The 14540-nt window shown below is 38.3% G+C and overlaps 2 protein-coding genes across 4 annotated transcripts; both read left to right on the top strand.

Annotated features, from left to right (window-relative positions):
* Nucleotides 1-390: 390 nt before the first annotated feature.
* mpv17l2 (MPV17 mitochondrial inner membrane protein like 2) lies at nucleotides 391-6504 on the top strand. Of its 3 annotated transcripts, none has more exons than XM_022755254.1 (6): nucleotides 391-631; nucleotides 1947-2167; nucleotides 2562-2723; nucleotides 3103-3179; nucleotides 4099-4227; nucleotides 4738-6504. In XM_022755254.1, exons 2-6 carry the CDS (start codon nucleotides 1978-1980, stop codon nucleotides 4825-4827), a joined length of 648 nt encoding a protein of 215 aa, XP_022610975.1. In that variant the 5' UTR covers nucleotides 391-631; nucleotides 1947-1977; the 3' UTR covers nucleotides 4828-6504. The 3 variants fall into 3 exon arrangements, with proteins under 3 accessions (XP_022610975.1, XP_022611055.1, XP_022611132.1); XM_022755334.1 differs by lacking the exon at nucleotides 391-631 and adding an exon at nucleotides 644-850; XM_022755411.1 differs by lacking the exon at nucleotides 391-631 and adding an exon at nucleotides 911-1141.
* An 819-nt stretch (nucleotides 6505-7323) lies between these two features.
* LOC111229249 (mucin-2-like) lies at nucleotides 7324-14120 on the top strand. The gene is made up of 4 exons (XM_022755536.1): nucleotides 7324-7471; nucleotides 8481-8852; nucleotides 9792-9955; nucleotides 11999-14120. The coding sequence occupies exons 1-4, from the start codon at nucleotides 7411-7413 to the stop codon at nucleotides 12041-12043; spliced, it is 642 nt and encodes a 213-aa protein (XP_022611257.1). The 5' UTR covers nucleotides 7324-7410; the 3' UTR covers nucleotides 12044-14120.
* The last annotated feature ends 420 nt before the right edge of the window (nucleotides 14121-14540 follow it).

Here is a 14540-nt window from a genome sequence, read left to right as displayed (position 1 = left end):
CTGGTCTTTTTAATGCTTATAACTGCTATAGAAAGTAAATTATTTATCAACCATTAATTAGACATTCATTACAACTTAAAACATCCTTCATAAATGGCACTGTATCAGAAAGTGATAAAGTATTCTTTGGGTGTAATAGGGAGACCAAATTTCTCATTAAATTCCTAATATGTAAGTAAAAGACCTTCACTGTTGAAAAGCCGACCCACCAATAGGATTTCATTGTCAAACCAATCCTGGAAAAACAAGAACTTCTTACATTTATGGAGTCACTTCTTCCATAATTGCCTTATTTTATGGAGCACTTTATGGGAGCACTGTTGACCATTGTACCTCCAGACCACCAGGTGGCGCTCAAACATTTATTATACTCTGTAAAATAGGTCTGTGTCGAAGTCCGTTCCACCTTTGTTTCCCACATGTAAATTATGGTAAGGGTTTAGGTAAAGTTAAAATTAGTGACAGCAGAGATAACTGTCTGTGGTTGGGGTAAGGTGGGAGTCAGGTTAAGGACCGCAAAGACGAGTTGTTGGTGTTAGAGATAAGGTTAGGCTCCGGTCAAGGTGATGGGATACACGTATCGACTGTGAAACCGACTTCAAGGCAGCACCGGCTAGGACGTCACTCATCGGTTTGTCTCATGCAACGTTCATGTGGCTCATTGTAAAAACTGAATGTTTGTTTTTGTACGCGGAGTTCAATGTCAGCGTTTGTGTTGTGCCTAGTAGAAAACGTTACATTAAACGGTTGTCTCTGGCTTCACAGTCAGAACAGCCGAGCTGTTTATCCTAGTTTAAGTTAGCCTGACTGCTAACCAACGGCTAAACGTTAGCACCTGAAGAAGGAGCTGGTCAGTCAACAGTTTCAACAGTGTTTATCTGAAAAAAAACAGTCAGATGTAAATGAACACAAAAGCTTTATTCAAGTTAAACAAAGAATGTAATATGTTATAGCTGAAATTAGTTGATACTTTAAAGAAGAACAAAGTATATCAACCTGATATCTTTGGGTTTTGGACTACTGGTTGTACAAACCAAGACTTTTGAAGACATACTCTTTGAGTTTGGTAAACTGTAATGGGATTTTTTTTTTTTTTACTGATCTCTTACATTTTAAAGACCAAACAATTGATTAAAAGAAGGTTGGTAGATTAATTGACAATTAGTATAATCGGTTGTAGCAGTCCTAATCTGACTGCATGAGCTTTGAACCATAAAACTAAATAACACCAGTTATTATCTGAAGAAACAATCATCAGTAACTTTACTAGAAACTTAAAAACTTTATTTATCCAGTCACAAGCAAGTTGTAAACATAAATACTATCATCACCTGTTAAAAAAAGAATGTAATGTACTAGAGCTGAAATTAAATAGTATGTTAATTGATTAGTCGATTGATGGAGGATTTATCTATATAAACTTTTTTGATAATTGCCTTAACCAAACATTCATTGATAGATTTTTCTTTTATTGGTATTGATTGAATCAATTTAGGACCAAGAGGGGGATCATATTAACTTACTTAAAAAGATAAGGCTTCCTGAATGTAGAATCTTAAAAGCTGACATCCAAAGTGAATAGAATTTTTAAAGTTGTATTTCGTAATGATTTTAATAACTTAATATTAGTACACAGTATTCACAGTTTAAAGTCCTCAGAGTTTTTATATTCTATTCATGTTTTTGTGATAATATTTTGAGACTGAGAGATGTGGGAGTGTGTTTTATTTTGAAACATCTGTCTTGGAGGTGTAGCATCTTTTGGAGGCTGCCCAGTGGCCACCCATCAATAGCAATGGATAACTGATAAACAGCCTTTTTGTAGATCATACACTCACTGAGCAAATTATTAGGAACACCCTACTAATACTGGGTAGGGCCTCCATATTCAGTATTTTGAAAATAATTTTAACAGAAAGTGATAGTAAGCTTTTTTTCATCTGCAGATGACAGTGCGCTCTCTGTAGTCCAAACATCATGCTTCCCCAGGCGGGTAAAGAGTTCCTGGTTCGGATACAGTTCTTCTGGCGGCCGTTTTTCCAGGGCCGGAACCTGCTGCTCACCAACACCCTGAGTGGAGGAGGCATGCTGGCACTGGGAGACTTCCTGCAGCAGAGCCGGGAGACCCGCAGAGAGCCAGGCAGAGTCCGAGACTGGAGGAGAACAGGTGAAAGAGAGAGTCAATCTTTCAGTTTCTGCTTGAAATATTTTCTTTGCATCTTTATTCTTTGACACCCTAACCCAAGGAAGGGAGGCCACTACCCGATACCTAACATACATGCATTACATGGCAATACCATAGCACTCTTTGGAAATACTATAATATGCAAACTCCTCTCAGACTACAGACTCTTTCTCTCATGAGTCTCATAGCAAGAAGTCAATCCTAACTAACCAAAACTTGTCAGAGTCACCCGTACCGTCTTTGGCCCTGGCTATCCATCAACTTTCTCAACCAAGGGAATGACTCTTATGTTGGCCGATATTGAAGAGAGCTAAAGAGGTTTCCTTAACTGAGTTGCAAGCTATTAATTAATTCTCTTATTACTGTCCCCCTAAAGGTCGCATGTTTGCCGTGGGCTGTTCCATGGGTCCATTGCTGCACTACTGGTACTCCTGGCTGGACAGAATCTATGTGGGCAAAGCTATGCACACAGTCGGTAAGAAGGTTCTGGTGGACCAGATGATCGCCTCGCCATCAATCGGCTTGTGGTATTTTTTAGGTGAGAAGACTTTCAGAGTTTATAAGCCCTAAGCAGCTTCATCCCTTAGTGCACACATACACACATCAACATTGATCAGGATGTTAGTGCATAAACAGTTTCTCTATGACACACACACACACGTAAGACAGAGTGTACAGAGTCAAAGGTTGGTCTTAAAGACGTGGGTGAAGTAAGACAAAAGAAGGCGTTTTTCGATATCAGAGGTGTAGTTCAAAGGTCGCCTGTGATAAACAGTGTGAATTCAACTGACTGTGTGTGTGGGACCATTAGTCATTGTTTTGTAAGAGTTCACCGCTAGCCTCTCACCTTATCTGAAGTTGGTTTTGATGAAGCGTGGCACTGACGCACATCAGACGGACTACTCTGTTTATTGCAGGTATGGGTGTCATGGAGGGACACACAGTAGCCGAAGGATGGGAGGAGTTCAAAGACAAGTTCTGGGAATTTTATAAGGCAAGTACACCTGTCAGGGTCTGACCTGCAGATCTGGAGCAGTAGTCCATTGTACATGTTCTCACCCTGTCGTTCACTCATCACATCACAAGTTCTTCATTGGTCTAACCGGGAGATGAGAAGTTGATTTCGCAGCTTTTTATGCCTCCACACCGGCGACAGCCGTGACCGGAAGCATTCTGTTTTCGGGTTGTCTGTACGTACATACGAGCCCGTCCCATTCTCACGAACGTGATATCTCAGTAACTCCTTGAGGGAACTTCTTCAAATTTGGCACAAACATTCACTTGGACTGAAGGATGAACCAATTAGATTTTGGTGGTCAATGGTCAAGATCACTCATCTTGACCTTTTGACCACTCAACAATTCATACACTAATTATGATGACAAACAATTAATACCTTTTATTAAATTCCTGTCTGGACAGTTATGGGTGTAAGCTACAACTTGACAGAGGCATACAATCTTCAGCTGCTCATTTTAGTTGGGGAGAGATAGAGGGGATGACATGCAGAAAAGGGCCACAGGTCGGATTCAAACCCGGGCCGCTGTGGTTAGGACTAAACCTTAATGGTATGCACTCTACCAGGTGAGCCACCAAGGCGCCCCCAACTCTGGTGATCATTTAACTTTTCATCTAACACCATGTTCTTGACAGCTCCAAGTGCATTTGTCCTTGTGTTGAGCAGATTTACTCACTATTCTGCATCAAACAGCTCCCCATCGATGATAGAGCAAATAAAACCTCCCAGTCACTGCCCATATTTACCAGTGTTTGGCCTGTGCCCTGGATTGATTTTCTCAGCCCGGCCAGTTGACGGAGCACACTTCCCTCCCCTTCTCACAGTTTTAACAATGTTTGCACTGGGTAATCTGTCCGGGTTTGTATATGCTAATCCGTGTTGTTCTTGCTTGCAGGCGGACTGGTGTGTTTGGCCTGCCGCTCAGATGATCAACTTCTACTTCCTCTCGCCCAAATACCGCGTCCTCTACATCAACTTTATCACTTTAGGGTGGGACACGTACCTCTCCTACCTCAAACACAGAGTAAGTCAGCCACAAAGGTCATTAAAGGGACCTTCTGATCAACTGCTCAGTCATTCTGTTTAACTGCAGTATTAAACTACAAATGTGATTGATTTAAGGATTATAAGAGGAAATTAGTGGGTTTTTTTCTTATTATAACCATTTAAAAACTTTAAGGCTTTAAGTTTTTCAACACTGTGGGCCTTATGTGTTTTGACATAGCAACATAGCACCCATACTAAAATTCAGGTTAACAAACAATAAAGGATATTTATTATTGTGCATTGTATATCTATAATGTACAGTATGTCAAATAATAAAAGTAGCTAAATAATAGATTCTTCTATCAAGAGGTTTCACTATAAGAATAACTACTTCTTTTAAAGTGTCTCTTTTACATTGTATTGCAATTAATTGTGTTGTTCATTGTGAACATGAGGAGAGAAACTAACTAACTTTCTCGTGAGTTAAAAAAAAATATCGTGGTATTGGTAAAATTGACGTGTGAACTGGTTTCTGTTCCACTGACAGGATGACAGCCCGCATGCTGACCTGGTGTCAGACAGCAGTGCTGTGGATGTACAGCAGGAAGCGTCCAAACCTCTGGAGGAGAAAACCTAGAGTTCATGCTCAGCTGTAAGGTTATTCACTGGAAGCAAAAGAACATTTTGATGTTTTTATCTGTTTCTTTTCCTCCTTTGCAAAACGCTGTGAGACCATTGTGTTTATTACAGTTTCTTCTGATGGTCTTTTCCCTCCTGCAAAACCACTCCTCTCTCATGTTTAAATCGACCATGTGTTTGTCTGGACTCAGAGGAGATGCTGATACTGAGTTGAATCTGATGCAACACTGGACTCTCTGTGTCCAGTTTGTCTGTTTATGTCTGAATGATGTGGACTCTTGTAGGAGCATTCAGGGAAGAAAAGCTGTTTCACTGCCCTAAACCACTGCACCTGAATCCAATTTCCAGTTGTTGAGAGTGGTCGCTGCGGGAAGAAGATTAAAACGCCCGCAGACAATTCATTTCCAAAACCTCTAAACAAAGTATCATCTTTGTTGTGTTGTTGTACCCAAAGCTTTAAACAGCCCAAAATTTAACAGAATGTCATTCCTTTTATGTCTGTCATTTTTACTTTTTGGTTTGACATGGAAGAGTCATTATTGATGTTAAACAGCTACTGTGTTTTTGATGCCAACCGATTTTACCTGTGTAAACTTTGCCTTAATATATAGTCTAGTACTATATGCCAAATAATCTCTACCTGGTCTTCAGTTTATCTCTGTGAGGTTACTATAAGCTGCTGCATGATTGTGAATCTATAAAGTGATTATGGTTACATATAAGAACTTCTATGTTTTATATTTCACAGAATCCTCAACTGTACGAGGTGTAAACTTGATTCCTGATAGATTGAAGATGTAAAATTCATTTATTTTTAAACTGTGCAGTAGTTTTACACTACTGACTGTAAATGTAATACGATATTCTGTACTCCATATCTCCAGCAGCTAATTTATAAATTAAGTACTTTTAGTTTTGGCAGGTCAGATGATAAATAAGTTTATGTGATGATAGAAATTGTGTCAACAGGAAATTTGCATACAAATGCGTGTAAAGAACTGAGACAGAGATAGAGATTTGTAAAGAATTTTATGCTACTGAATTGTATTGGGTTTTATTGTTTTTTTTTTTTATTGTTGAATTTTACAATCAGTATATTTATTTGAAAGAAGACATGGCAACAAGAAAATTAAATTACACAAAATTTAGCAAATGATATAAAATAAATAACATTTAACAGCAATTCTGTTTTCAAAGTATGTAATGACTTTCTTGTGGTACTTTGTATCTGAATAATACATTTTATAGAAGCCTTCAAAGTTTGGACAAAAAATTTGAAATGAAAATTACATTTCAAGTTATTGCAGCTTTTGCTCTTTGATGTTCTCATCAACAACAGGAACAATTTTAGACTCTAGATGTTCAGAATTTTTGTGTGATCATTGCATAGCTCTGTCAGTTCAGTGTGGCAAGGAGAAATTATTTTGTATTTTTCCATATGATTATACAAATTCTAACAATACTAAAAATATAATCTTAATTTGCACAACACAGAGAGAAAAGGCAAGTCTGTTTCTTTCACACCTTTCAACAGCGTGGTGAAATCCAGTCTTATTGTCATTGTACTTGTGTACAATCAAATATACTGTGATCTTGTCATTCCAAGATAATGTAACTTGCTAAAAATATTTAAACGTGTAACGTATAAAAAACAGTAAAAGTTATGTGCAAAATTCTGCCATGTAATTTGAAGTGTGGGCTGTTTTATACACTGTAAACATACAATACAAGCAGACAGTACTGTTGTACAAAGGTTTATCTTCAAGAAGCAAAATAATTCAAATGTAAGTGTTTTACATATGACATAAAATAACATTAAGATATAATAAGGAGTAACATTTAACAATTAAAGATAGGAGTTTACAGGAGTAAAATAAAGTAAGATAAAAAATATGCTAAAAGTGATTCAACACAAGAATAAATGACTTTTTAGTACCTTTCTATTTTCAATAATATGGATTTTAGTTTGCTTAATTGGAATATTGATTGTAGAAAAGTTGTTGCTGAAATGTCATTTATCTTCGAGAGGAGCCATATAAGCATTTTATTGGCGCTGCCTACACATATCTTATGATTGTATCAATATTACCTTGTGTCTGTTCTTTTAATGTTTTTTTTTTATCTAACTTTTTGTATTTGATCTTTTTTTTTTATTTTGTGCAAACAAACTGAATAATACTTGAAAGATGTTTAAGGGATTTCTTCTGCACAGAGAGTAAAACGTAACATTATGTGCATCAGGAAAGAGCAGCAGCAAAGAGAGTATTTAGAAGCACCAAAGTCAAAGTTGTTTTCGGGACAACATGAATCTTCACAGGTTAGAGCACGCAGCAGCAGAAATCAAGAAAACAGACTTAAATGTCACTTGAAATACGTTAGAAATAAAAACCTGTGAGCAGGGATGGAGCTATTAGCAAACACAGAGCCTTATTCAAACATTGATGAAAGATTTGATATGTACCAACCCAACATTTAGAGCACTCCTCCTCAGGCATTCAACACATCCTGCTGTCAAGGATGTAGTGTGTCTGTGTGTGCTTGAATGTTGCCGTTATGATCGTTGATCTTTCCCTGTCTCAACATGCCTGCAGCGATGCATCTCATTGTACTGGTGTCCCTGTTTGCGGTGACAGCCTTTAGAGGTAAGCCAACATTTCACATTTTTACCCGTGTTCGTTCGTTTGGGAATTTGCCTGAACGTTATGTTGAAGTCTTATAAAGATGCAAAGTTATGCAAACAGGAAATGTCTTGCAGTGAGGGGGAGGTTCAGCAGGTTTGTCTGAGGTAGTCTGGTTGCAGGTTTTCCCTCAATATGCAGGAAACAGTTTTTACACCTAAAACGGTAACATCGATCAGTGTCTTGTTAAAACATGCAGCCTTGTACTAAGACAGAAACCTTTATATTCAAGAAATATAACCATGTGTGTTGCAAAGTTTGTTTCTCTGCACTTTGTCCCATACATTTCATTACAGTGAAATATGAACTGCTAACAGTAAACCATAAGAGGAAGTTAAAGTAAATGGAAAGGTCATGTCTGGGTGGAAACTGGTGCAAATATTTGATCAGTGCAGTGTCTGGTACTTATGAACACACACGTACAGCTGACTGCCAGCCATTTTTCTGAATCACCAGTGACCACAAATCATTACCTTACCGGCTGTTAATTCTGCTTCATTAAACGCAGTCAACAGCCTCATCTGAACCTCAAACTAAACTGTGACTTAATGACAAGAGAAAGGCTTAAATAGTTGACCAAACAATCCCACCTCGAGGTCCTACTTCGATCATACAACAGAGTCTTCATCAACAGATGCTTGTTTGATTGTTGTCGCATATTTTCTGCCAACTTAAAGTTCACTTGAGTGCTATTGACCAGCTGCCAGTGTGTTTGGGTTTTTCAAAGATTGCCTCCACTGAGTATATTTTCCGAAAATTGGACGCTTAGCTGTGTAACTGAAGGTGGATCCACAGTCACCTTCTGTGCATACACATAATTGATATACACATATTTCCCTACGCCTTTGCTTTTAGTTTAGCATATCAGCTTTGTTATCTTAAAAAGCCTACAATCACACTCCACCAGCCTTATCTTCCTTAGGTCTGAATGCTGTGCATCATCACATAGTTTGTGCTATTTGTTTCTCTGCAGTCAACACCACCTCCTCTGCAGCTCAACCACCAGCTTCAGCCACAAATGCTGAACACCACACTAATCTGACTGTGAGAACAAAAAATGATGTCATTTCATCTACTGTGAAAACCACCAACACATCACAGCAAACTACCCTACACCAGATAAGCACAACAGTCACTTCAGAAAAAATGTCATCATCACCACCACTATCCTCGACGTCCCCACAAACACCCAACAAGACAAAGGAAACCAACCCCAGCCGTCGTCCTGAGACTACAATGACCAACAAGACGTTGAACGAGACAGTTTCCCCGAGATCAACACCCCCACAGGCATCAGGATCACCAAACGTCACTGCAACCACCACCGTGAACACAACAAGTCCAGGTCAGACCGGTATCAGAGCCCAGGGTTAATTTGTTATTCTGAACCATCTGTCGTCATCATCTGTCCACACTGCAGTGCAATTCAAGTCATTTGTAGGAAGAAGGTGCTGAACTTTTTCTTTAATAGTCACAATTTTATTTGTAAAGAAGGTCATGATGTCATTACTACTGAGGGTTAATAGATGGCTCAATAGATCTATGACTATCTGTCAGGCTGGTTAAAGTACTGAACAGAAACCTGTTGTTCTTGTCTCATTAGGAAGTACAACACAGTAAGGCACAGTTTCTGAACATGGGCTGTGTGCATTTCTGCATTTATTTAGCACCTACACCAGCTTTATAATCAGAAAAGACATGGAAATCTCACTTTACAATATGGGACCTTTAACAAGGAATTTGTTGCTCTTTATTCTGTTAAACTTCCTTCCTCCCTAGGTCCCGTCATAATTACTGTGGCCGCTAGAGGTCGACTAATGATAAAACTAAACAATGGGTTGTAATAAGCAGTTTGCACAGATGACCTATGGGCTCACAGGACAGTCTCGCTAGTTTAGTTTGCAGTAAACTAATCTCACGAAAATGAATTCTAAATTAACAATCACACAACAGCTGTAATAACAAAGAGCACCAACTGATGACTCTCCAAGTACTTTGGAGAGTAGAAAAGAGACATCTGTCAGATGTTTGTTTGGTCATAGATCTGACAAAATGGCGGACGCACTGCCATCGATGCCAGCAGTGGTTGCTATACCAACAGAATGTTCAACTGAAACCAACTGCTGCTGGCAGGATAGTACATAGAGTGATTTTTTGTGAATTTCACATTGAATGTAATGTTTTACACACTTTGGATGCCCTGTGCTGGCAAATGTAGAGTTGCAGGTCTTTTCTTTACTTTTTTCAGCAGAGACAGAAATGTGTTTTTTTGTCTCTCCCTCAGCTCTTTCACATGACCAAGGAAAAGGTGACTTGGCAGCAAATCCCGGCCTTGTGGCCATCATCTGCATCTTTTGTATTATCCTTGTCCTCGTGCTGGTGGTGGCCGCCGTGAAATGTGTCCGATCATCAAGATCCAACTTTGAGAGGCTTGACGATGTACCGATGGTGAGTTAGAAAACTTTTTTTGGTGTAACTCATTTTAAACACTTAAATTTCATACAATATTTACAAATCTGGGTGCATGACACATTTGAATATGCATTTGTTTAAGGCATGCTAGCGGTATTGATCAGCCAGTTGATCCAGACTGAAATATCTCAACAGCTATTGGATGAATTGCCATGAAATTTTGAACAGACATTTTTTGGTTAATGACATATTAATGGCATTTCCATCAGCCCTGGCTGTATGTGTGTTCATTGCTAATTAGTGTTGATATTAGCATGCTAACACACCAGTATAAGATGATGATCATGGCACAATTTATATCTGGTAAGCATCAGCAAGTTTGCATTGTGAACATGTTAACATGCTGAGGTTAATATTTAGCTGAAAGCATTACTGTGCCCAAGCACAGCCTGACAATGTCGCTACCATGGCTGCAGACAGTCTTGTTTTATATTCGATGCCATTGACTGCCAAAATCTTGTAGACATGACATTTTGACATGACACAAACTTGTGTACCTCTTGAACATCTTGTCCAGTTGCTACCACATTTAGACGAGGAATGTGCAAATCAACTCCAAGTGAAGAAGGAAGCTAACAAATAAAACGTATGCAACTAAAAACCAAGAAGAACACACAATAAACAATGATATGACAAAAAAATATAGCAAGGTTCTTCCTGGTGTGTGCAACGTGCCTAGTATTTTCACCAGCAGGGGGCAACACCAACAACATGAACAAGCTGTAACTGGCAGTGGTGCATTGTCTCACTTTTCTGAACTGTGAACCCTGGCAGTGTGTGAAGGCTTGTATTTAAAGCATTTTTACTAGCATGTGTCATTTCTTCCTTTCCCCTCAGCAGTGAGCACAGTGGTTTGCTGCTCTCTTTTTTTACACAAACAGGAAGGCTGACTAGAAGTCTGACAAACAGGACAGTGTATGGTGAGCGTGTGACAACTAAGCACTTTCTTAGGAAATGAAAGCTTGTCATTTGCACTCCATCAGTGTGTAAGCAAGTATTCAGACACCCCAGATGATTAAAGTGAAAGTTTAACCAAGAGTCGGGGCTCCACCGTGTAAAAAACAGAGACAATTTCTCACCAGAGGTGCAAGAAAAACACTCCATAGAATAACTGTCACCAGCTGTCTATAAATCTTTATTGCCACACGACTGCAGATGCTGTAAAACGCTTTCAGGACATTGTGTTGGAGGAGAACAGAGTGTACAGAATATGAACATAAACCACAGCTCGTGCAGCACATGGTCAACAGCATATGGGTCCAAACACAAAAACAGTTGATTTTGCAAACCGAGCAGGTGATGATGAAAAGATGACTTGCAGGTTTAATAAGTGACAGGTCTGCTACATTAAAAAAAAAAAAGTGATGGACTGGGTATTGGAGCAAGTCGTTTTGGTGGTGGGTGGTGGGTTGTATACTATTTTAATGAGAAATTATTTAATTAAATGTGTTGTTTAATAATGGCTTTTGTATTATTTCAGCAAAATTTACTTATTTTGATATTGTCATTAAGAAGGTTACTATTTTCTCTCTAAGAAAGTACGGAAAGGACAAAAAAAAAAAAGGTTTCTTTTTAAAAGAAAAACAAACATGATATAAAAATGATTTGTGTCCTTGAAAAAATAACAAGAAAAAAATCTATTTTCCCTGCCTGTGATTCCCAACAAAATCAAACACATTTTAACATTAACCAGAATTTTTCAAGGGAAATATTCACACATCCAACTATCTCAGATGCAGGCGTGTTAGAAAGTCTCACTTCAGTCTTGAGAAACAAAATCCTGCACACTGCTCTTGCTCAGCTTCACAATTTATTTAAAACGAAGGTCCAGAGGGACTGAAACAGTTACACAGACTCCTCATGTCTAGCTGAATCACTGTTAAGTTTAGCTCAGTTGGTAAGGCAGGTTTGTAACACCACATGTCCAATTCAGTCATTGTAACATTTACAGTATGTTGCAGGTTATTAGAGATTGTTTCTTTCACTTAACCCCTTTGTTGTTTCCTTCCGTCTCTCCAGGGCAAAGTCAATGAACACTCTCCTTTCGCCCAGTACACAAAATGACAGAGGAGTCTTCATCAGACACCAAAGTCCAGGAGGAGTCAGGTCTGCTGTAGGAGCCTGATGTTTCTGAGCACAAAAAAACCCAAATGTCTTCCACACAAGCAATGACTCCAGCTTTAGGTGCACAAGAAAAAGACATATTTTATTGTTTTCTCTCAGGCTCTTATTTCTTTACAAAGCACTTTTGTCAGTGACAATGAAATATTTCTGCCTCAGCTTTGACCTTTGACCTGTTAATCTGGCTGCTTGTAATTCTGCTGATTTTGGCTCTGAAGTTTATTCCTCTGTAGTTTCTTCAGCCTAAAAGGTACAAATGTAGATATAATGTTCCCCAGACTGGTCCTATATGTCCTCGTAAGCACTTAAAATTAATAATTGCACTCTTACATGTAACGAGTGATGTTATAAGTACACTATACAGTATATTTTATGTTTCCATAAATATTTTACGATATGCACACTTGCAGATTTTTGTTGTCAAGGAAAATGGAAGATGTATTTCCACCATTGAAAGTGTATGAAAAAGTAATGCTATCTGCGTGTGCAAATGCCTTTTTGGGCAATTCAAATAATTTGTATCATATAATTTACCGCCACATATGGCATATAAATAATGTCTTCTCTGGCCTGAGACCTCCACTGCAGATTGTAGTTTAAGTCCTACAAACAGTCTGAGACAGAAATAAACTGATTGCTTGAATTACATTTGTACGTAAGTCCTTGGAGGCAAGTGAGGAAAAAAAATCTATTTTCTAAGTCAGCTCTGAATTGTTTTCTCTCCTATGTTTATAACTAAAGAAGAGGTTGAAAAAAAGTTTTGCAAGGATAATCTTTCTAAAGTTCCTTAATTGTTTTTTCATCTGTGATACTTTTAAAAAATTGGCAAGTGATTTTTGTCTTTTTATCAAGAAAAACAGGATGGCTTCCATCCCCAGTCTCCTAGTTGACCCCCTCATCCACCGCAAGCTGCTTGATTGATATGTGGACTTCATTGCTCATTATGCTACCTCACCTGACTTATATATATATGTATATACACACTGTAAACCACTACCCTCATATATAGAGGGTAGTGGTTTACAGCCTCTTGTGGCTGAAATGAGTATTACAACCAACAACAACCTTTTTTTTACCTGCCAAAACCTTTTTTCACGTGCTTTCCCAGATGGAAAAAATTAAGGAACCTTAGAAAGATTATCCAGGCAAAACATTTTTTACTTGTTCTTTAGCCATAAACACTCATTAATTCTAACCTCCAGTACATACAGCTCTCCTTATTGATGACACAGACTTCTTCCAGTCAAGAATAAAATACTATAACTAGTTTCATCTTTCATACTTTTTTTAATCAGTAAGTTTTACAAAGTGTTTATGCTCAGGGATTGCCGTAAATCCATGCTTTTCACCCCAGCCTCTTCTGCGTGCATTATAGACTTGCTGTCAGACAGATGTAAAGTACATAATTGTGATGTTTTCAATAAAAAAAAAATGAATATTACCAAAACACACTTTTTAAATTTATTGTATTTTGGTATTCTGGTTGTTGCGATCCCTGACTTATATTGATGTCATGATCAGGAGAGCCACCCAGCAACCCCGCCTAACCTGCTGTCAGCCACACTCTAACATGTCAAGTTTCCCCAGATAGATGACTCAGACTCCAGAGATAAAGCATGTTGGCTGCAGAGTTTGATAGTGGGGAATACCAAAAAAAGTCAGAGCCACTAAGGCGACTGTGTCTCTGTGGACAAACTGTATGTGTGTCTGAATCACTTTGTGGTCTTGGTGTCTTTAACTCACAACTAAGACACTTTGCCAGTAAAAGCATAAGAGGGACAAGTCCAAATCTGAGGTTCTTGCCCAAGTTGTTTACCTAATATCTGTAAATCTGACTAACATATATCTTAATAACATCTGTGAGCACGAAGGAATCCTTAAGTCTTTTGAACTTTTTTGCATCTTAGACGATTGCAAACATTATTTTCACCTAATATATGAAGACTGGCACCAGATGTTTTTTTTTCAAAATTATTATTTTCTCTTCTGCGATCTTTTTTGTTGACCCACTTTCACTTGTAATGTGCATAAAACCACTACATGGCCTGTTTGTGCTGAATTAAAAAATGGTTTTAATGTGGTAAATTAATTGAAAAGAATAGTGCTTTAATCCCATGTATAATGAATAAATTAAGAAGTTAACAAAGAAATGATAGATAGATACAGACATCAGCAGACACTCTGTATCCACCCTGGTGATGCTCCCCTGGGCCTTCACTGCAGCAACTTTTAGCTCCTTTCATGCTGTTGCTTCCATCAGCAGTGCAATCATCAATAAATGCCAGTGTGTCAGTTCATGTGTATATGCCCGAGCTATAACCAGCATCATGTTTGACAGATGAGGTTGTGGCTTTGGGTCATGGGCTGTTAGTTTTTTTTTTCTACCTCACTTTCGTCTTTCCATCATTTTAGAGGCTGATTTTTGTTTCAGATTTTGTTG

Source organism: Seriola dumerili, unplaced genomic scaffold, assembly GCF_002260705.1.
Source record: "Seriola dumerili isolate Sdu_G_001 unplaced genomic scaffold, Sdu_1.0 BDQW01000002.1, whole genome shotgun sequence".
In the NCBI taxonomy this organism is placed as follows: Eukaryota; Metazoa; Chordata; class Actinopteri; order Carangiformes; family Carangidae; genus Seriola; species Seriola dumerili.
The sequence above is the reverse complement of the archived record's forward strand: the minus strand, read 5'-3'. Positions and strand labels throughout refer to the sequence as shown.